Below are 23490 nucleotides of genomic sequence, written 5' to 3' on the forward strand. Positions count from 1 at the left end.
GCGGGGGGGGGGGGGTATTACAGTATGACAACTACTTCCGCATGGCTTTGAGGAAATTCTCAAGACGGCGATCAACATTAGAACGGCCTCCTCAATTTCAACGACACACTTTCCTTCGAGGAAGTAGAGTCTGGGACCTCAGGGGTTGGCTCTCCAAATATTGCGCTTGTGGAACAAGAGTTCATCCACTCATTTTTAGCCGTCTTTGGGGGCGGCCATTTTGTCACTTCTGTCGACTGAAAATGACATCACAACTGCTCAAGTAACGACCAATTACGGCTGACCTGTTTTCTGAATATGAGCCGTGATTGGTCGTTGTGCGCGATTGTGATGTCGTTTTCACTCGACAGAAGACAAAATGGCCACCCCAGAGATGGCCAAAAACGAGTGCATTTTGCTGCTTAGCTTAAATTCCACAAACGCAAAAGTAATCAGAATGCCGTGTTTCAACTAGTGGGCCTGCTGGGAACATATTCTTGAAAAAAAATATGTTTGGGTTGACTTCCGCTTTAAGGGTGCAAGCTCCTTCTTGTCCTTACAAAAGCGGAACACTTTAAACAATAAAAGCAAACAAGCAAGCAAACAAACAAACAAAAAACATCAACTTCTGTCCCCCCGAACCTCCTCCGATTGCAATTTACTTCCCGTTTGCTGTTCCAACAACGAAATCAGCCTTTGATAACGGGCCTGACAGACGTTCTAAATGAGGACGCGCACTCGCGCAGACTATACTTGTCCTGTCCCAAAGACAAATATAAACGACGCTTGCTTGTTTGTTTGTTGTGTATTTATACTCGATTGTGTCTCATGTGACTCTCTCTCTCTGATATATTTATTTAGGGGAAATGTAACAATCAAGTCATAAATAGATCTTAAGCTGCTCATTTGCTCATTTCCCACAACCCCCCCCCCCCCCCTCGTCTAATTTGTGGCGCCTCCCACTCAGGTAGCTTCTTCGTCGCATCTTCCTCCTCACTTGGAGGCACTGAGCGCAGGCTTCACTTCACTGCAACAGTAAGTACATTTCATGCATTAGACTGATGAAATATTGACCCTTTTGTTTGCTTTACTTTGTATTTCCGAATATTATGTACATATACTGTCTATTATGATCGAAAAAGAAAAACAACAACTACGATACACTAATCAGGCTTGTTTTTGGTTTATTTAACACTGTTTTCTGTTGTAGTTTTCGGTCACAAAAGTGTTTTTAATAATGTGGTTGTCATTTAGCCGTGCCAGAGGGTGAAATTATTCGAAACGGCTCACAGAATGATTGGCGTGCGCGGATACACGACTGCAAAGTTCAACGGCAATAATAAACTTAACATTAGACTAATGCTGTAGCATGAGTGCCTGAATTATTTTTGGGAAAACAAGAAAAAAACTAAAATAAATTTGACAAATAAGAAGAGTCCAATTGCCTGGATTCCGATTTTGCGGATTGCCGTGACTTAAGTTTGACACATAGAACAACTCAATTTTTAGCAGGTAAATTTGTTATTTGTTAAATTAATTTTGTGGCAGTAAATTGAAATGACTTGTGCAATTATATTATTAGGCTCATGATATTATGATATTATCATTATTATCTGTAAAAGAATTTTGGATAGTTTGGATATTGGAAGAAAAAAAAACCTCAGGATTGTTGGTACTGTATATTACAACAATTGTAATTCATGATCATTTGTGGCATCAAATCTGAATATTTCTTCAGCAATTTAGCAAGGAAAATGGTATTATAATTGTTATAATTATTATCGGACCAATATATTTAATATAGTGCAGCAGAAGAGGGGGGGGGGGGACTCTCTGGACAGTCTTGATCTTAAACAGGACAGGTAGCACCTCCTTCTTCTCTTCCCCCATCATTTCTGCTCATTTTCAGAAAGGATACAAAATGATTTTAGAATAACAACTGACCAGAAGCGACTCCGTAATACAGTGCGGCGATCCGATTGCAAAATGAACGTGGGTTGCCTCATTTTTCCAATCATCAGAAGATGAAGCAAAAAAAAAAAAGTACATTAGTTGAAAATAAAGAGTACGGCAGTATTTTTTTTAGTTTTCTAGTACCCTGTAGGTGACCTTGTATATTGGATATATTGTTACTATCATAAATGAATGTAAATCTATACCGTAGTTTTATTCCAATAACACCTAAAAATTCTTATTTCAATATTTAATTGCAACTGACTATACAGTTTGGTGTTGCTTAATTGCTTAAAGTGTAAGTCAACCTAAAAAAAATATTTTCATAAATATGTTCTACTTCCACTACTTGAAACACGGCATTCTGATGAATTAATTAATTAAAATTGTGTTTGTGGAATATGAGGAATCCACTTGTTTTTAGCCATCTCGGGGGGGGGGGGGTCAGTTTTGCTCAGGGCTTAGGTAACAACCAATCATTATTTTTTTTTTGTATTTATTTTTTTATTGTATACTATACAAATACATAATATACATAATGTACATAACACACAGACATAGACAATCAGCTGTTTTCTGAAACTGTGATGTCATTTTCAGTCGACAGCAAGTGACAAAATGGCCGCCCCTGAGATGGACGAAAACGGCAGAATTTTTCAATTCTTACACACTTTACAAATGCGTATTAAAATAAACTTAAATTATTGCACATACATTTTGACTCACTTTATTTCTTATATACCTGAAGATTGAAAAAAAAACAAAAATCTATTAAATTTCTACAATTTATTACATTAGTTGTCTGACATCCACTTTGTTGGACAATTTCCGCACTGCCTATTTTTGAGCAGGGCCATTGGTGTAAAATCCATGTAAAAGCCAAACATTGTCGCGCGGTCATTTCTTGACGTGTTAAATGAGTTCCGTTGTCATTCCGCGCGTGCTCGCCTCCGTTAACAGGCGTCCACTTCCATTCGGGCTCACAACAAGCATGTAATTGTGCTGCTTAATTAACTTCTCAGCCCGCCGTTCACCTCATTTAGGCCTCAATGACAACATTCGCTTGTTGTAATTGGACAGGGAAAGATTGCTGCGCTTTGCACGCGCGCGTCTCACCGGCTGACCTTTTGTCATTTGGTTCTCCTCATCGAGGTCTTCGTCGCCATGTTGACTCCTCGTCAGCTGTCGAGCAGCCAGCTGCAAGCTCTGATGCAGCACAAGCAGCGGGCCTTGATCCTCCACCAGGTATCCAAACATCCAAAGATTTCAGAGAATAGGAGGATTAAAAAAGTTTTGCTTTCTCTTTGGCGGCACTCGTTCGGCGTCGATTCAAAGGATGTTTCAATTGAAAGTACTGACTAAGTATATGAACCAAGTGTATAAATATTGAATTATTTTTGTTGGCTTGACTGGGGGGGAAATTTTCATGTAACAAGTTTGATTTAAATTAAAAAAAAAAAAAGTTTTTTTTTTTCCTGACTTAGAGAGGAAGTCAACCCAAAAATGTTCTTGACAATATTATGCTCTGTGTTGACAGCATTCTGATTAATATTGCATTTGTGGGATATGAGAAATCCACCCGTTTTTAGCTAGCTCGCGGGGCGGCCATTTTGCCACTTTCTGTCGACTGAGAACGACATCACAGTCGCTCAGGGCTCAGGTCACGACCAATCACAGCTCACCTGTTTTCTGAATTTGAACCATGATTGGTCATTATCTGAACTGTGACGTCGTTCTCAGTCGACAGAAAGTGACAAAATGGCCGCCCCGTGAGCTAGCTAAAAACGGGTGGATTTCTCATCAGAATGCCTTGTTTCAGCTAGTAACCATAATATTGTCAAGAAAAATGTTGGGTTGATCTCCCATTTAATTGAATTCTGTGAAATTATGAATTTTGTGTTGGCGCGTCAGTGAGTTTCTTTGCTGAAATACGTTTGTCTTGTAAAAATGGAAACGCTGCGGCTTCAGCCTGTGCCTTTTCAGTTGGCTTGTTTTCCTGTCAAATTCTGCTACTCCTTTTTTTTTTTTTTTTTTTTACTGAAGCTGATCAAGTCAATTAAACAGTCAATCAATCAATCGCTCCAAAAGAGGGCACAGCGTCAACAAGGTGATAATTCAATTCTTCATAAGTTATTACTTTCATTTAAGAGCTCTGGGGGTTTTTCATGCAGCAATCTACTGCCAATTTGAAAGAATGGTGTTGTCAATCCAGTACAGTACATTTGTGAAGTGCAGTTCAGTTGTATTTAACTTTTAAGTAGAGCAATCCAATTGTATTTGTTCTCTTTCAACTGTGTGTTGTTAAAATAACACTAAATATACTTTTTAGGAATAAAACCTCCAACTTGTCTCCGATGAACGCTTTTGCAAATTCATGTTGGTCACGATGGCGCTATCGGCTAAGCTCAGCATGCTTTGAGCTGGCGTCAAAGGTTTACAAACCGACGTAGGGTATTCAAGCGTCAGTTTTCACGTCATCCTTTCTCGATTTTGCTGCCCCAGCATCGCCTCAAAGAGTTTTACAAGAACCAGCAGCAGCTCACCGCGCAGTTGCTTCAGCGGCAGCCGCTCAAGCAGAGCAAAGAGGTAAAGATTGCGACGCCGCAACTTTGGAGTTTTGACAAGTGGGTGCAGTGTTTTGTCTGTGTGCCAGCTCGCTGCGCAGCAGCTGGCCCTCCGGCAGCTCCTGCACATCCAGCAGCATCTTCATCAACGGCAGTCAGTGCGCTCCTCTGCAGGTAAGCGGTGACCCCCGACCCCCCCCCCTCCACCCCTCCCCTCAAGTTTCATCTTTTGCACCCCAACTATATTGCAGATTTTCATTTGATAATTTTGACAGATTTTTGCAGTAAACAAGCAAGTCAGAATTGATTTGAATTTATCGCTAACGCACCTATTTTAAGAGGGCAACTGAATTTAGCATTCGGTGCAGTACCAGGTTGAGCCACCACGCGCGGGGCAGCACTGAGCTTACTTTATGTTTGTATGCGTTGCTGCTCTGCTCCGTGCGAGTTAAAAGCAGTCTAGCAGCCGTTCGACGATTCCATACGGTTCTCGATGTGTTGGGTGCGAAACGATTCAAGGACGGTTCGATTTGAAAGTGGAACGGTTCGGTTGGGCTCGGTGAGATTACCATTCGATTCGATAGAGTATGCCTCACTTACTTTTTGGTTGCTAGGTTACACACATTTGAATGAATTTGTCAGTACTCTAAATGCGCCAATTCCTTCCGAGATATATCCGCCCAGAAAAAGACGATTCGATACGTACCTCCATTTCTCTCAATTCGATGCACACGCACCTTTTAAATAAAAAAAAAAAAAAATTAAAAAAAAAAAAAAAACGATTTTCCAGTTCAAACCGGTTTTTGTTACACCCCTAATCTGTAGTCTGCCATTTCTTGACTGGGAGAAAGTGAGAACGGGTGCAAAAACATTCCAGTATTCTGTATTCATTTATTTGTAAACGAATGACTAAAGCTAAACGATCCTCACATTTTTCTATCTGTTGTTAGCTGATATCAGCGCTGTGGAGTCGAAGCACGTTTGGAATGAGATGGCAAAAGGAGCAGCAGCAGAAGAAGAAGAAGAAGAAGAAGAAGAAGAAGAAAACAGCACGTGTGATCACGAAGGCGCCGATACGAAGAAGATAGTCAGTGAGAGTCAAGCGTGCGACCTGCCGTCACATTCTCCTCTCAAGTGGTACGCCGCGGCTTCTCGTGCTAACGTTACCACGGTAAAATCGCACTTTCTTTTAATGTTTGTGTCACCTGATGTGCTTCTTCTTCTAGCTTGGGTCAAGATGATTTAACAGCTGCAAATGTCCTCTACGGTCACGGCGTGTGCAACTGGCCCGGCTGCGAGTGCGGCTGCCAAAATTACAGCCAGTTTATCAAGTAAGCCGAATAAATAATAAAGGTTCTCCCGACAGACAGCTGAGCTATAAGCTATCCCGGCTGACTTTTTGAATTGGAAAATGAAAACAAAGTCAAAATCGAATGTTATGAAGGTAAAAGAATTACTATTATAAAATAAGGTCAAAAATGTGCAGAGCAAAAAACACAGTCATTTTCTGACTTCATGAAAAGTTTATTTATTTATTTATTTTTTTAATTCGTGAGTCTCAAAGTGATTCGAGAGGTGTTTGTTAGTTTGCTGTTCAAAAATCTGGAGTTGCGTTTGTGTTGTTGAGTTGAATATTGAAATCATGCAAATGTAAATGTGGAAACATTTTTCAAGTACATGCTCACAAAGGTTCTGTTATTTTTTGGTTTTGTTTTTTTTGGCATCGTTTTTTTTTTCTTAATTTGGAAGCGCTTAGTTTCAGAAAATAGGTTATGTTGGTAGGAGAAAAACAAAAAATCGCTTCTGCTTGTGCATCTTACTCATGAGATATTAAGCTTTACTGTTTTTTTTTTTTACATGTGCAAATGCATAGATAACAATATGATAAGTATATTTTAGCGTTAGAAATATTTGGATAAAGAGCTTTTACATACTGGTGCATTACGCAAAACAGAAATGGTTGAATTTAACTATGAACTGTAAAAATATGAGTTTTTCTAATTATCGAAAGAAAAGCAGAAAAATGATTTGTTTTTGCTTTTACCATCAAAGAGAACAAAAAAAAAACCTCCATGTGGACATTCATCATTTCCACCGCAAAGCGATGTGAGTGCTCTTGATTTATAATTCAAGACATTTCCCCTTGGCAACACAATCCTTCAGCATTCACATTTCTGGTTTAAAAAAAAAAAATATATATATATATATATATATATATATATATATATATATATATATATATTTTTTTTTTTTGTGGTGACGAAAACCTCACACTTTTGTTGTCTTATGGAATTGCAATATGGATTCTCTGGGCTTTTTGGGGCGGGGTTATTAAATGGAGATCAATTTGTGCTGCAAACTCCTTTTATCTGCGTGTGCGTGCGCGTGTGTGTGTGTGCATTTCAGGCACATGCGCTGCGAGCACACTCTGGACGACAAAAGTGCAGCACAGTGTCGAGTCCAGATGCAAGTGGTTCGTCAGCTGGAGCTTCAGGTGGGCCTGGCCACAACATTAGGTACACCTCCATGGCCTAATCATGAGATCCAGCACAGGCTGCACTCAAAACGGGCCTTCGCAATATGCAAATTAACATCGTTTTATTATTGTGTACGGCTCCTTCTATTTCGTATGGATTTAAAGCACTCAACTGGAAAGAGCAAAGACCCCGTCATGGCTGGACGCGTTCCCTGCGGGTGGCGCCAATGAGCTTGCAACCAAAAGTCTAAAGACCCGTGTCAAATTATCTCCCTTTTGTTTTGTTCCTTCAGCTGCGCAAAGAACGAGAGCGACTGCGAGCGATGACGGCTCACCTTGAGCTGACGCCCTCTGCCTCTTCTGGACACGTGTGTGATCTTTTGCATCGTGTGTTAGCATTTAGCTAGCGAAAGGACAAATAGGGTGGTGGCTTTAAATACACAAGCAGTAATTCTCTTTGTTTTACGTTTAGTTTGACAGTAAACTTCAACTGGGACTCGCAACTAATCAGTAATGGCTTTCTTGCTTTTCTGTTGTGTTCACTTAGCAGTAAAGCGGAGGTCAACGCAAACATATTCAATATGTTCCCAGCAGGCCCAGTAGTTGAAACACAGCATTCTGATAAATATCGCGTTTGTGGAATAAGTGTTAATTTGCTCGTTTTCGGCTATCTCTGGAGGCGGCCATTTTGTCTTTTGTCGACTGAAAATGACATCGCAACTGCTCACAGCGACCAATCACGGCTCAGATTCAGAAAACAGGTCAGCCCTGATTGATCCTTGTGAGCAGTTGTGATGTCATTTTCAGTCGACAGAAGACAAAATGGCCGCCCCGAGAGATGGCTAAAAACGAGTGCGTTTTGCTGCTTAACTTATATTCCCCAAACGCAAAATTAATCGGAATGCCGTGTTTCTGGGAACATATTCGTGGAAAAAAAAAAAGTTGGGGTTGACTTCCGCTTTAAGACTCTAAACCAAATCATTTGGTCACCCGCCATAATAAACCACCCCAAACAGTTTCCCCCCTGCAATTAATGGACTTTTTTAGCGTGTGTTAAGTTAGTGCGATAATTACCTCAAAGTAGGCCAATCCAATCGGTCCATAACTTCCTTCCTTCTCACGTGTCCTTTTTTTTTGTGTTTGTAGTCCAGCTCGGTCGCCTGCGAGGCGCCCTCGCCGAGTCCTTTTCGACTTCTGGACCCCGTCGGCGCTCCACCACGGGCGGGAGTCTCTCCGACATCGTGCGATGGGCCCGTGAGACGTCGCCATCATCGGTTGGCCTACTCTACAGGTCATACATAGCAAACATGCAACATGGTTTATCTTTTTATATCGGCACTGTGGGGCAGAATCTCCTATGTCCAAATTTGGTCAACTTACAAGTTTATGTACAGCTAAACTCTACTTAACAAAGCAATCCATCTTAAAAAAAATGGATACCCCAAAAGATGGAAATAAATGAACCCCCAAAATACAAACAAAAAACAACAACCCAAATTTGACATAAAAACAACAAAAACAACAAATTGAAAAAAATCCCCCGCAAAAACAAATACTTGACAAAAATCCCCTCAAAGATGAAAATAAACCCCCCCTTCCAAAAATGAACAAAAAAAATCTCACAAAATGACATAGATTAAACCTGCCCCCTAAATTGGAAGAAAAAAAAGGAAAAACAGAAACAAATGTTCAATCATTCATGTAAAAATTGACAAAAAAAATCATATAAAGATGGAAATAAATTCCCCAAGAAAATGAACTACAACAAACAATAAAAATGCCGTAAAAATGGCACTAAATCACACTAAATTGAACAAAAATTTCAGCACAAAAAAAGGACAAAATTCAATATTCATATAGAAACAGATGAACAATTTCCGACGAGGACGGCAATATAAGGGCGGCATGGTGTTCGACTGGTTAGCATGTCGGCCTCACAGTTCAGAGGTCGTGGGTTCGATCCCGGCTCTGGCCTCCCTGTGTGGGGTTTGCATGTTCTTCCCGTGCCTGCGTGGGTTTTCTCCGGGTACTCCGGTTTCCTCCCACATTCCAAAAACATGCATGGTAAGTTGATTGGACACTCTAAATTGCCCCTAGGTGTGAGTGCGAGTGCGGATGTTTGTCTCTGTGTGCCCTGCGATTGACTGGCAACCAATTCAGGGTGTCCCCCGTCCACTGCCCGAAGACCGCTGGGATAGGCTCCGGCACGTTCCGCGACCCTTGTGGGGACAATCGGTATCGATGATGGATGGGTGCCAATATAATATTACCCCCAAATAACAAACCAAGAGATCCCACAAAAATTGGCGTACACTCATCCAAAAACTCTCAACAATTCACCCCCCAAAAATTCCACAAAAAATTCATGCAAAAACATGCTAAAATTCCTACAAAAGTGGCAATATATTCCCACAAATAACAAACAAAAATGCCACCAAATGGAAGTTTCCACAAAAACAGACACACTCATGCAAAAAACGTGTACAAGCTCCAAATTATTTCCTACTACTTATGACGGTTTTCCTCTTTTTCCTCTCTGATCCTAGAAAAAGAACATGACCTCTACAAGAACGCTGACATCAGACCACCTTTTACATACGCCACCTTAATAAGACAGGTGCAGTCTACCAGGACACCCTGTCATTGTTTTTTTTTTTTTTGTGGTCTCCACTTGACTAAATCCCACTCGAACCAGCGAGCTGCCCTCATTCCTCGGCTAATATTTCCTCCGACAGGCCATCACAGAATCAGCAGACACGCAGCTGACGCTCAACGAGATCTACACTTGGTTCACGAGGACCTTTGCTTTTTTCCGCCGCAACGCCGCAACATGGAAGGTAACCGCACGCGCGATTTAGCGCTGACCCAAGAGCGAGTGCGGAAGTCGTTATTATTACCATGGCGACAGGGGGTGGCGCTAGGGGGCGCTTCTTCAGAAGAAAAATATCCATCAAATCAAATATAAGCGTCTATGTGTGTCGCCGTTAAAAAAAAACATGCAGACCAACCACTGTGGATATATAAAGTCTGCACACCCCTGTCCAAATGCCAGGTTTTACTTTTACTTCCCCTCACGAAAAGATTTTTTTTTTTCATTTAAATGTAGTTATTCACATACTCTAGGTCACATTCATGGTGGAAAAATATGATTGATTTTTTGTCTCAGTTTTTATAGCACAAAAAACGGGCATTCGAACAGGGGTGTGTAGACTTTTTATATTCACCGAATTTGTACAAAAGTCTATTTTTCAAAATACGGTATATCCCTTTTGAAGTGAACTGATTGTCTTTCTTGCTTCGTAATTCTCCCAAAAACATTTTCAATATTTTACGCTTGTTTTGTATTCAATTATAAATCCACTGCTTAAATATGTTTGGAGAGTTCCATGTTTTACAGTGAACTAACAAGTTAGCTGTGGAATTTTTTATTTATTTTTTTTTTAATATACAAATCAGCCAGGATGTGGAAATTCCATCTTTCCAAATAACCTGAGTACATGTCACATGTTTGTGTCAGAACGCCGTGCGCCACAACCTGAGCCTGCACAGATGCTTCGTGCGCGTGGAGAACCCGAAAGGTGCCGTGTGGACGGTGGACGAGGCGGAATACCAGCGGCGGAGGTCACAGAAGATGACGGGGTCGGTAGATGGACGCAATTATGACTAGCTTTAATGCCTTGCCCTTTTTCACTTCGTCGCCTCAAACATTTGTGCTCAAGTTTCCAACTTCTTGGGACTAAATAAATTGTCAGGATGAGAAAGCCGTATATGTCAAGTCCCCATTTTCCGTGGTTTGAATATTTATCAGCATTTTTTTTTAAAAAACATTTTAGGATTGAATTGTTATTATTTTTTCCCCCAAAGTATTTCAATGGGTGTCAATTATATTCAGATTTTGCCGATTCATGGTCCAGGCTGGTCCGAATCCACCGTGAATAGCGTCGGTTGACTGTAGAGTAAATGAACAAGTTGTCTAAAATTGAATGGATCGGTCCATTTTCTGATTGGCTCTCATTTTTTGTTTTTAAACTCACTGATCGGTGATCGCTTCCCCAAATCCTGATCGTGTAAAGCCTACTATGTTGACGTTGTTTTTTTTTTTTTTCCTCAACTTGAAGTCGATTTTTCATGATGAAATGGTTATTTCGCAAGGAGTCCACTACTGATGAAGAGTGTCCACCTTGGGTCGGTTTTGAATGCCAGCTTGCAGGTGAGAAGTGTTCACTTTCAACAGGAAGTGGTCGCGAAAACATTTTAAGCCCGACTTTGTCTCCTAGACGCTATTTACAGACGCAGCGTCGCCGGGATTCAAGTGTGGAAACAGCAACAGTTTGGACTCACCTGCACAACGGCGAGTCTTTAGCCGAATTCGAACAACTAAAAGTCACGTGTTAAAATCTCGGTTTAAAAAAAAAATAAAGAAAGAAAATGTTTCTTTTTCTTACAGCTGTCATTTGAACATGTTACACGCTCACCACCGAGAACCCGTGACGCAAAACAATGGCGGACTGCATCTCGACAGGACTCAACTCAACGACAACGACTTGTGACTCCTCGCACACAGCAACGTTTTAAGTCAATTTGATACTTAACTCATTGACTGCCAGACCCACTTTCATTTTCCATTTTCAGACCCACTTTTACCATAAGGTTTGAAAAAAATGTAAACAAATTCCTGGGATTGAATGGCCGCACTGTGAAAAGACAAATAAATACGTCAATGGCAGTGAATGAGTTAAGAAACCACTGGATGTAAAATGTAGTCTACATCATGCAGTTAAACACCCATTATGGTGTCAGTTGTGGTCATTTTCAATCTCCATCCATTTTTTGTACTTGCTTATCCTCACTAGGGGGCGCGGGTGAGCTGGAGCCTTTTTTTTTTTTTTTGCTAATTTACCTTTTTAAGTGTAATGATTGATGTCTATTGTAGATGTCTTTTGTTGTGCTATGTACTTACTTATACGTGTCCTTAATAAATTCTAGATCAATTGATTATTGACTGTGGAATGTTTTTATTCACATACAGTACATTGAATCTATTTTAGTCAAGGTGGAGGGGAAAATGTTATGTGTACTTAAAACGGGAGTCAACCCAAACATATTTTTTTCAAGAATATGTTCCCAGCAGGCCCACTAGCTGAAACACGGCATTGTGATTAATTTTGCGTTTGTAGAATAGAAGTTAAGCGGCAAAATGCACTCGTTTATAGCCATCTCCGCGGGCGGCCATTTTGTCTTCTGTCGACTGAAAGTGACATCACAAGTGCTCACAACAACCAATCAAGGTTGACCTGTTTTCTGAATCTGAGCCGTGATTGGTCGTTGTGAGCAGTTATGATGTCACTTTCAGTCGACAAAACGGCCGGCCCCCAGAGATGGCTAAAAACGAGCGGATTAATTTATATTCCACAAACGCAAAATTAATCCGAAAGCCGTGTTTCAACTAGTGGGCCTGCTGGGAACATATTCCTGAAAAAAATATGTTTGGGTTGACTTCCGCTTTAAATGTCATGATTAATAATAATGAGACCAAGCTCGGGAATATTCGCATCCATCTAGGTCATTTCATTGAACCAATGGCAACGGGACTGTTCTGGTTGTGATCATGTTTGGACAAAATGGTCTGATACAAACACAATAACCAGAGATTTTGTGTCATTTGTTAGTAAATGAATGTGTGTTTGTTTTTTCTTTTTATTATTTAGCTAAGTCTGTTTTTGACTAATTAGCACAGCTAAAAACGCTAGCATGCGCCAGCAGAAACTACCTTTTTGATTTAATGGTAAAGGATTTATTCAATATTTTTTAAATGTGCTTTTCATATGCCTGATTAGGCTACCTCTAACAGGATTGTGCCAAACGGCAAAAATATATAGCAAACAAAATTGCTCAGAAAAAGTGTACCGTTGATGGGTTAGATGGACGAATCGAATTAAGACCGTTTAATACCTGCTATCCTTGAAACCCAACCAAAAACAATTTCTAAGTAATTGGTGCCTTTTTCCCCCCAATAATGTTGGCGCCTAAATTGCCCTCCAATTTAGGAATAACCTAAATGTTTGCCTTTCAACCCGTTTTGATCAACATTTTCGGAATGTGGCCTCATAAAGTTTGTTTTACAACAGCACATCATCATGGCTTGCTAAAAACACTCACGAAAGCGTCAAATTGTGCGCCGGCGGCGTGCTGTCATCTCATCCGAGCTGAAAAGTGCAGCTTTGACGATCCAAGCGAGAACAAAGGGCCCCATGTTGTGACTAATGTCAGTAATTGTCTGGGCTGATAACGAGTTAGCTTAAGCGCTACTCCCGCCTCTCTGGGCCGCCTTTGATTTGATTGGCTGTCACCAGCGTGACACCCTCCCGCCGCTTGTGTGTTTACCGAGAAGACAACCTGAACACTTTTCACGTGTGTGTGTGTGACACTGTGTGTGCAGCTTTGATCTGACACACACACACACACACACACATTCACGTTGTCAATGTGTTTTTAGTACTTTGGACAGCATCGCCATCAACCATCATCTTCTCATGGAGATGTATTAATAATAATAATAATAATATTAATGAGGACGATGAAGATGATGACGAAAATGCTGTCATGTGTCCAATCATCAAGATCAATACTTCTCACCAAAAGTACAGCATGAGACATTTTGCATTGTATATTTGCGGCTGTGATTACAAACGTCAGCCACACGCTGAAGCATCAACGCGGACTCACGAATAATATCTTTGTCATAACGTAGCTATTGCAACCAAGTGACTATTTTAGCGTTCATTTTAATAAGTGCTCCTTCAGAGAGCCTTGATGCTAACGTCATCCTTGACTTTAAGAAAGAGGAAAAGCTTTTTGCTTTAATTATCTTGATTTGTATTCATTATAATGCTACAGTATGCACTCCTTCACACAATCGGTTCCGTATTCGCGGCGCGTGAAGATTGAGCCCCGCTTCGAATAGTGAAAAACCGCAAGTGATTGACGACCCAACCCGGTTGAAAATGTTTATAATTACATATATTAAGAGTTTAAACCATACTTGTACCACACATTGTGATTCCAAAAGAGAGTATGATCTCAAACTTGTCCGACAGATTGATTTAGAAAAAAAAAAACATGGACCAAAAGTGCACTTCCTCAGTAAGCCTCTCCGTAACTTCCCCTAACAACCCAGGCTAAACTTAGCTCCTCCCCAACATAAAAAGCTTGTCTCGCCAACTATCTTACTACTTTCCTATAAGTAAGTGGTTTTTCAACCTCCATCAGCAAATAGTTCCGTTTGTGAATAGTGAACAGCAAATATGAAGGGAATTGTTAAATTTATCTGAGAGGTTTTTGAAAGATATAGAAAAACTTTCAGGATTAACAGTTTATTTAAAACTCTTTTTTTTATGAAGCCAGTGCTTTGGGGATTTTATTTGTTTTTACACTAGAAAAAAAATACCCTAAGAAAGTAATTTACCAATCCAAATTGTCAAAAAGATGTGAATGCGAACGGATTGTCTTGTCTATTTGCGCCCTGCAATTGGCTGGTGACCAGACTAGGGTGCGCAGTGCCTCTCACCGAAAAAACTGGCATAGGCTCCAGCTCACCCGCAACCCTGACCAAGCTAAAAAAAAAAAAAATAATAATTTAAAAAAAAATGGACGGCTGATTAGTGTCAAGCGAGCCCGAGGCTGTGACGTTAAGAGAGAAAAATTTCACACACGTGTGGGGCATGTGTCTCCATTTTGTGAAGGCGTTCCGCCATGTTTGATCCGCTTGTTTGGAGCGTTGTGTCGGGAAAGGGGAAGGAAAAGTCATTGTTGGCTGGAAGGTGCAACGCGAGCGGCGCACAAGCCCACGCTTTCCTGAGAGGTGAGTCAGGCCCGCACATCGGCCGGCTGGCTTTCCTTTCAATGAGGACGAGCTCGCGGACGTCATGAGAGCCAAACATGAGGATGGGAGAAACTCCGCTGGTGGCCCACCGGGCAAACGACGACACTAATGAAGGCAAGTGGTCACTTTCATACTTTATATGTAATGTTTAGTCAATCCAAAAGTTTTCATTCCAATAATATGTTCTTTGTAGGCCCACTAGTGTACGGTACGTGATTTTGTGTTTGTGGAATATGAGTTAAGTAGTAAAATCCACCAGTTTTTGCCCATCTCAGGGGCGGCCATTTTGTAACTTGCTGTCAACTGAAAATGACATCACAGTTGCTCAGGTAACGACCAATCATGGCTCAGCTTCAGAAAACAGGTGAGCCGTGATTGGTTGTTACCTGAGCCCGGAGCACCTGTGATGTCATTTTCAGTCGACAGAAGTGACAAAATGGCCGCCTCCTGAGATGGCTAAAAATGGGTTGATTTTGCTACTTGAAGCGGAAGACAATATTTTTTTTCAAGAATATGTTTCCAGCAGGCCCACTAGTTGAAACGCGGCATTCTGATTAATTTGATGTTTGTGGAATATAAGTTAAGCAGCAAAATGCACTCGTTTTTAGCCATCTCTGGGGGCGGCCATTTTGTCTTCTGTCGACTGAAAATGACATCACAACTCCTCACAACGACCAATCACAGCTCAGATTCAGTTGTTTGTTTTCTGAATCTGAGCCGTGATTGGTCCTTGTGAGCACTTGTGATGTCATTTTCAGTCGACAGAAGTGACAAAATGGCCGCCCCCAGAGATGGCTAAAAACGAGTGGATTAACACTTATTCCACAAACGCAATATTCATCAGAATGCCCTGTTTCAACTAGTGGGCTTGCATAGAACATATTGTTGAAAAAAAATATACTTGGGTTGACTTCCGCTTTCCATATTAAACAAATGCAATTGTAATCAGAATGCCGTCTTTAGACTAGAGGAGGCGCATAAAACATATTATTGTGGAGAACATTTTTGGGTTGACTTGTGCCCTTTAAGAAGCGTGGCAAATATGTTAATATGAAAACATTGTCACTGTGTACAACTTTTAAAGTGCTCTATAAATAAAGTTGAGTTGCACGCCGACACGGGGAGAACATGCCAAAGTCAAGCAGGAGTTGTTCTTTGGATGAAATTGGCGGCGAATGAAATGCCTAATCAGGTTGATTGTTTTGGTGTATTCCAGGGAGCGTGACATCCGAACTGAGAGTGGAAGTCCCTCCTGTCGCCATGCCAACAGACCTCATCGACAGTAGGTGGAAATTTGCCAACACTGATGTGAATTTAGCATATTGACTCTTGACACACACACAAAAAAAAAAATAACGGCAGTTTGTTTTACATACCGGATTGGATATGCGGATTTCGAGCAGACCGGGTTACTTTTGCCCAACGTTGAGTTGACTATTTTGAGCCGGCGCATTTGGGCTGAAGCCGGCCACCATTTTCCCAAAGTTGAAGTAAATGTAATGCGGCACTCGAACATGAATCGCTGTGGTCATCCCCCGACAGAGGAAACTTGCTTCATCTTCTACCGGAAAAAGTGTTGGCAAAACAGCGACATTGTATGACTCAACTTGACTCTGTTTGATTTTTGCCACACTCACTTTGCTAGAAAATTCGCACTTATGTGACTTACTCCCGACTCGGCTAATAGTTCTCGAATCCGATGAGGAGGGCATTGACGCGCCTTGTGCTTTCTACTGTAAAGAATCAAGGCTCCTACTGCGTTCTGTGTCGTGCAGCACAACCGCAGAGAGGTGCCGCCTTGCCGCCAGAGAGCCCGGCAGCGCGCGACAGCCCGCCAGGTGTCACCGGCGCACACACCCGCCCTCCATGCGGCCTGGCGCTCCCGAAGGAGCTCGCCGGGCGCCGCGGCCCGAGTCGAGTACGCGGCACCAGCTCGTCAAAGCCACGTGCTGCTACACCTTCAGGTCAGCACGCTCAGGTTTCAGCTATTAGTGATCGGTGAGTCATTTTATATGCGTGCTTTATGGCAGCACACAATTCTTTTATTGGGTTGAAGGAGAAGAATTAAAAAGGAAATTGTAAAAGAAAAAAAATTGCAATCGGATCGATGGTTTCATGCTTCTGGAAACAGCTGAGCCGCGATTGGTCGTTAGCTGAGCGACCGTGATGTCATTTTCAGTCGACGGTAAATGGCAAAATGGCCGCCCCCTGAGATGGACGAAAATGGGCGGAGTTTACTGCTTAGCTCATATTCCACAAACGCAATATTAATCAGGATGGCAATTTTTGTCAGGTCGCATAGAACATATTATTGCAAATGTTTTTTTAATTTCATTTTGCATTGAGATGTTTGTTTTCCATGACAGCATGTGGACTCTCGCAAAACCGATGCATTTAAAAACATTTTTTTTTTTTTTTTTTACATTCTTCACATTACAATTCAAATATCATCGCTGTCCTGCGAAAAACACGTCCGTCCATTTTTGTCATTTTTAAAATGTTTTACGTTAATCGGATGTCTGAAACGTGGACACTCCATTAACGTAAAAAAAAAAAAAAAATGAAGAATGACAAAAATGGAGTTTTTTCACAGGGCAGCAACGATATGTCAAAGCTATGGATATATCGACGTCAACTAAGTCAATGTTTACATGAAATAATTGAAATAATCCCAAATGAAGAACTTTTCCGCTATGCTAGAACAGCTCCCTGCATTTTGTCGCTTGTCAAATCCTCAGTTTTGACAAAGCTTCTTCAAAGGTATTTTTTTTCTCCTTTCTTTCCAAGAGAATCTCCGAACGTAAAGCAAACACACCTACTGACCAAAGCGTGTGGTGTTTTGATTTGATCGGTTTGAACACGCGTTTGCTGTGAAGTTACACATGAAATAAATACATCACGATGCTTGTTTCCCCATCCACACACAGCTATTAGCATACCTTACATGCGTGTGTGTGTGTACTACTTGGTCGGCTAAAGAAGGAAAAGGCCGATTCCCCCACGGGGAATTCTGCCATCTTCCTTCCATTTACGTGCAGGAGTAAACAGGATAAAACGACGTAATTTGCATGAGCTCGCTCGGCGTCTGGTCCTTGCGAGGACGAAAACGGGAGACGAGCACAACAACAACGACGACGACAACGGGAAGCGTCACATAAGAGCCATGCGAACGTAAGCGTAAGTTCATGTGGGCAAATTTCACACGCACCTAATTGGGCCTAGGCCAGCAATTATGCGGTGACAGCTCCTTTGTGGCGGGGGACTCGTCGCCAGCGAGAATTTGTGTGGCCTTACCTCCGGTTTTCTTGATGACTCTCCCCGGAGGGCTGATCAAGGCTTTTTGTGATTAAGCAAACGCCATCCGCACATGATCAGCGCGGCTTTCAAGTTCTCCTTGGCACCGCAAACAAACACGGGAGATTCATTTTAGGGTTAATGGAACAATTACGCCGCTGATTTGATTGCGTCTGACAGGCTTTTAGCACACGTTACGACCTGCGGTTTGTTCGCTGCGGCAGGTCAGCGGCACAGTTGAGTCGGGCTACATCATCGGCGTGCGAAAGGAGGCGTGAGCATTTTATAGCCGACCCTCGCTATCTGCGAACGGGCCGGCCCACAAAATCCACAGTATGATCGTACATTAGGAACTGTATAAGGTGAAATGTTTCTTAGTGAGTCAGTGTCCCGTCACTGGGGCGCTATTTTTAGATCAGCCCGGCAGGCTACTCATGTCCTTGGGGCTCAACTAGTACTCGCAGGCATTGTGTTTTTTTTTTGTTTTTTTTTTGAGGACAACGCACATTAATCAACATGGCAAAATGGCATCCGGAAGTATGCTAGCGCTCATTGTGTTTATGATTAACTGTTCGCCTTAAGGCGTGAAGTCAACCCAAACATATTTTTTTCCAGAATATGTTCTATGCAGGCCCACTAGTCTAAAAAAAAACACGGCATTCTGATTCATATTGCGTTTGTGGACTATGAGTTAAGTCGCAAAATCCAGCCGTTTTTAGCTAGCACAGGGGGCGGCCATTTTGTCACTTCTTCTCGACTGAAGATGACATCGAAGTTGCTCGGGGCTCAGGTAACAACCAATCATGGATCAGCTTCAGAATACAGGTGAGCTGTGATTGGTCGTTACCCTGAGCAGCTGTGATGTCATTTTCAGTCGATAGAAGTGACAAAATGGCCGCCCCCTGTGCTAGCAAAAAACGGCTGGATTTTGCTACTTAACTCATAGGCCACAAACGCAACATTAATCAGAATGCCTTTTTCCAACTAGTGGGCCTGCATACAACATATTCTTGAAAAAAATGTGTTTAAACATATGGGGGGGGGGGGGGGGGCAGTTTGCAAAGTGCATCGGAAGTGACTCAGAGGGCAGAATCTTACCAACCTTATTTTTCTTTTCCCCCCCACTGGCCCTAATCCTCTTCTGTACAACCAAGACAAAAGCCACGGGACGAATAGATGATTGGGAATAAATGAAGAGAGTTTCACGGGGCAACAAATATTCATAGTGAGCGTTTTTGTGTCCATCAGAGCGGTGCGCTCACCTGCTGCTGGCCTGCCTCTCCTGCCAGTGCTCCGTGCTGCTGCCGGCCCTGCTGGGGGCCTGCGCGTCCGGCCTGCTCCACCTCTGCGCCGGCTGCTGCGGCGCCTGCGCCCGCTGCTGCGGGGCGCTGCGGCAGGCACCCGTGGAGGAGCTCGACTGCCACGCCCACTGCCACTCGGTCCTCTACCGGTCCTGCGGCGAGTCCACGGAGTGTCTGGAGTTTTGTATGGAGTGCTGTCAGATTTGCCACCGCAACTAGACGACTGCAAGGACCGAGAAATGACCGAGGAATGTCGAGATGCCAAAAGAAAAAGGGAACTTTTTGGTTCATGGCTAATAGTGAGGAGCCACACTACTGTACGAGATTTGAAGTTGTCATTTTAGGGGAATGAAGACATGAAATTACAAGAATAAAATGTTATATTTCCAACAAAAACAATTGAAGTCATAATATTTTGAGGATGAATAAAATTGTATATTTTGTGGGGGGGGGGGGGGGGGGAATTCTCATCTTTCAAGATTAAAGTCACAAAAATTGTGAGGATAAAACTGTATGGGGAAAAAGTCTTTAACGATTAAAAAGGTATAATGTTGCAGGACTCACTGACAAGAAATTGTCAGATTTGTTTTTTTTAAGTTCTGCAATATTTTTGGTCGCTGACAAAGCGCTGCTCCAAACGCCCGCCCATTTATCAGCAATAAAACGAAAATGAGTGGAGGTGTGAATATTTCCTTTGCAAGTCGATTTGTGTGCAACCCTAAAATGTTCAAATTGCTCCCCTCAAATGTCACGTTTGGGGTCACCGTGCGTCTGCTAGTAAGAAAAGTTAGTCTGGAGTCATGTGTTGCCACTTTTTGTTTTGGCCTTTTAAAAAAAAAGCCCTCCCATTTTGAGTAAAAACAAAAAAAAAAGTCATACTAGAGTTAGACCGATTATCGTCCGGGCCGATTATCGGCATCGATATCTGGATTTTTGACGAATATCTGCATCGGCCTTTTTTAAAACTCTGCTGGCTGAAAATAAATCAATTTCAAACTGTGGAACTCTAAACAAAGATATGTGAAAGTTCATTTACTGTAGAAAACTACATGGAGGCAGGGGCGGAGATTTACAGACTGTCCACCCAGTGAGATTCATGAAAAAAATTCATACTTTTACATTTTTATGAAATTGTGTGTTTTTTTTTAATTGAATATTAAGAATGGCATTATTGTGGTTGTCTAAGGAAGATCTGAATTTCATATTTGGTTTGTCATTTTATTTGAATATACAATGTGTCAGGACAAGAGGATTGTGCAAAGTGAGAGAAATATTTAGGCCCACCCTGATTTTTCCAGGCCCACCCATTAGCCACGTTCTGGCTCCGCCCCAGCACGTAAGTATTCTTTACGTTTTCATTTATCCTTTTAAGACATGCCGACAACCCCCGGGTGCTCCCTGAACTTTTTGTTAGAATTTTATAACAGAGATGTATATTGTCAACATTTTCTTGAAATAATTATTTAAAAAAAAAAAAAAAATCAACACTATGCAAACCTGAAACATTGATCAATAAACATGCCAAAAGACGCTGCAACAAAGTTAAGAGTCAATTTTTCTATAGATTTTAATGCCTATATTTTCCTTTTTACTGAAAATGAATATCGGCTCCAAATATCGGTAATCGGCCTCCTTGACTACTGATAATCGGTATCGGCCCTGAAAAAAAAGCACATCGGTCTATCTCTACAAAACGCAATGAGAATAAAGTCATAATTCCGAGCTTTAAATTGTAATACGAAAGTGCAAGAGGACACTAGCATTCAAACACCGAAATTGAAAATCGAAATTGAATTTGCGTTCCGCATAAGCGTGCCGCCACCATGTAAAGATGCTGTTTTAGCATCTTATTTGCTACGCTGATGACAGTATAGGCAAAATGATTATTTATTTTCTTTTCAGATTTTGGGGAGGGGGGGGGGGGGAATAGAGACAAAACGGCAAGTAGCTTTTGAAGTATTAAAATAAACGTGCCAGGGCCATTTATCTGTCAGTGATGTCTCATTGGACAGCCAGCGGGGGACTCATCAGCTTGATTTTTTTTCGATTTCAAACTGTAAAAAAACCCCCAAAAAAACAAAAAAAAAAACAACATAACAACAACGTTGTTTTAGTACATTAAACGCCATTTAATGACTTTGACCCGCGTGACGAGGGCCCTCCTTGTTTGTTATCGTGGAGCAAAGTGTCTTGTTATAATACCGCAGCCGTTGACTTCCGCGTGAGGAGCCGAGGGGGGGCCACACCGAGCCTGTCATCTCCCTCCCCCCCCCCTTGAATCCCTTCACGTATTTGTCTTAGAACATAAAAGAAAGCTTTAAATCTGCCTAGATCTTCCAGATGGATGGCGGCTTCTTTAAAAGGACGTCAAGTGGGACGACAGCAGGGAGTAAACAGCCAAAAATAAAACAACGAGCAAAAAAAAAAAAAAAAGACAATATTGTCACTCTGTCTGGAGGAGGTGCGTTTAAGACACTTGTTATTCCGCTGCTGACGAGAAAAAGTGGCGAGCGGACGCTAACAAACACACACCTGCGTTTGCTGCGCGTGTCCGTCTCAATTTGTTCCACGCTCAAGCCGCGACTGACCGCCATCTTGACTTGTGACGTCATTTTGATGTAAATGTCGGAATTGTCCATGGGATGGAACAAAATTTGAAGTCTGTCTCGAATTGGACAGGAATTCATTCGGTGGACACACAATCACATCTCGAATCATCTTTCCCCCCCCCGCGCCAAAAAAAGGAAAGGAAATGCAACTAATATGCTCCAATCCCCACCCAAATTGCAAAGACTGCAATTTTGAAAAAAAAAAATCCCCCCCCAAAAAATCTCTACTTTTTTTTTTTTTTTTTACATGTATATAATTTTTTTATTAATATAGTGAAAATGCAAGCCTCTAGAAATGCAGTCCGCATGTTTACATTTCATGAAACGTGAAAAGCTGATTATTTTTGCAATCTGACTTATGTTTCACTTGGTTAGGGCGAATTTTGTGAACTTGAGCACAGAAAAGTATGCAAAGTGTTTAGTAAGTTAACAACTCGAAACGAAAGAAGAAACTTTGTCCTCCATATTCGTCAATACTTCATTTGCCTTTATTTTAGCGTAAGCCCAAACTACACCGTAAGGCCAAAACATTTCTATAATAAAATCTAATATTGTATTGCTTGTGTTTGTTCAAAAAAAAAAAAAAGAATGCTGAGGGAGGACCTTGAAAAATAACCACAAATAAATTGCAATCACAATGTTGAAAAAAAAAAAAAAAAACAGTATTACTGGTAGATTTTTTTCTTTTAATCGTTCAGCCTTACTTTTAATTCACATTGTTTGATTGCACCCTATTATTTTTTTTCTTATGCATACGCCTCTGGATAGGAAAAAAAAAAAAAAAAAAAAAAAATCCCCACCTCTGGATTAAGGCGACAGCAAAAAGTTTGATACATTTATGTATTTGCGCATGACAAGACTTTGCTTTTGTTTCTTCTTCCTTTTCTTTTTCGACTGAGCATCAATGACAAAAAGGCGACCCGACAAGGAGAGCTTTGTTTTTAACCATCATAACTTTTCAAAAAAAAAAAAAAAAAGAAAAAACAATCCTTTCAACTCGCGCTCTCTTTCATTCATCATGTGTCTATTTGTAGTCATGGCCACATGTAAATCTGATGCTTGTAACCTCCTCAATCTAAGCAGGCTTTACATGTAGTGTGTGAAGTGTCATCAGTTGTGGTGATGGGGGGTGGGGGGGGGGGGCAGAAATAATAACACTTAATAGTCAGTCTGTCAGATGTGCCCATCTGCTGTAAAGAAAAAGCAAAATAAATGGGAAGATCTCACACTTGAGTGGTGGATCAAAGCCTGGAAAAGACGCAGTAGACGTGTGTGGTGGTGGGGGGGGGGGGGGGGCAATCGTAAGCACATTGTGTCATTTGAATAAGTGAGGGGAAAGAGTTTCTTAAGCGACACATTCACGGTGAGGAAGCAGAAAGTCAACATCAAAATATCGCTAATGAGGGGCGGACATCAATGTGTGCATGTTGAT

The 23490-nt window shown here is 41.5% G+C and overlaps 2 protein-coding genes and 1 pseudogene across 7 annotated transcripts in view; 2 read left to right on the forward strand and 1 right to left on the reverse strand.

The window, feature by feature from the left end:
- The window catches only part of ppp1r3ab (protein phosphatase 1, regulatory subunit 3Ab), a 28762-nt gene extending 9187 nt beyond the window's left edge, over positions 1–19575 (reverse strand). For 2 of the 5 annotated variants that reach the window (XM_086028575.1, XM_086028570.1), the window contains exon 1: positions 3057–3506. The gene's annotated coding sequence lies outside the window, so the exon portion shown is untranslated. Of the gene's footprint in view, positions 1–3048; positions 3507–8046; positions 8258–18148; positions 18409–19410 lie in introns of those variants that run through there. The other 3 variants (XM_086028571.1, XM_086028572.1, XM_086028573.1) reach the window with 3 other exon arrangements.
- Positions 3097–11530, forward strand: LOC147149179 (forkhead box protein P4-like; annotated as a pseudogene). The gene is made up of 14 exons (XR_015086391.1): positions 3097–3177; positions 4435–4518; positions 4586–4670; positions 5447–5633; positions 5723–5827; positions 6903–6990; positions 7266–7359; positions 8054–8263; positions 9519–9589; positions 9708–9809; positions 10490–10611; positions 11125–11182; positions 11250–11323; positions 11420–11530. The product of XR_015086391.1 is annotated as a forkhead box protein P4-like (transcript).
- LOC147149180 (uncharacterized) lies at positions 14863–19864 on the forward strand. Its single transcript, XM_086027387.1, has 5 exons — positions 14863–14972; positions 16075–16136; positions 16630–16818; positions 18298–18384; positions 19397–19864. The coding sequence occupies exons 1-5, from the start codon at positions 14911–14913 to the stop codon at positions 19666–19668; spliced, it is 672 nt and encodes a 223-aa protein (XP_085883513.1). The 5' UTR covers positions 14863–14910; the 3' UTR covers positions 19669–19864.
- Positions 19865–23490: the final 3626 nt, after the last annotated feature.

The sequence above is a fragment of the Filicampus tigris genome, chromosome 4, assembly GCF_054856515.1.
Source record: "Filicampus tigris isolate MCC_2025a chromosome 4, RoL_Ftig_1.0, whole genome shotgun sequence".
Taxonomy (NCBI): domain Eukaryota; kingdom Metazoa; phylum Chordata; class Actinopteri; order Syngnathiformes; family Syngnathidae; genus Filicampus; species Filicampus tigris.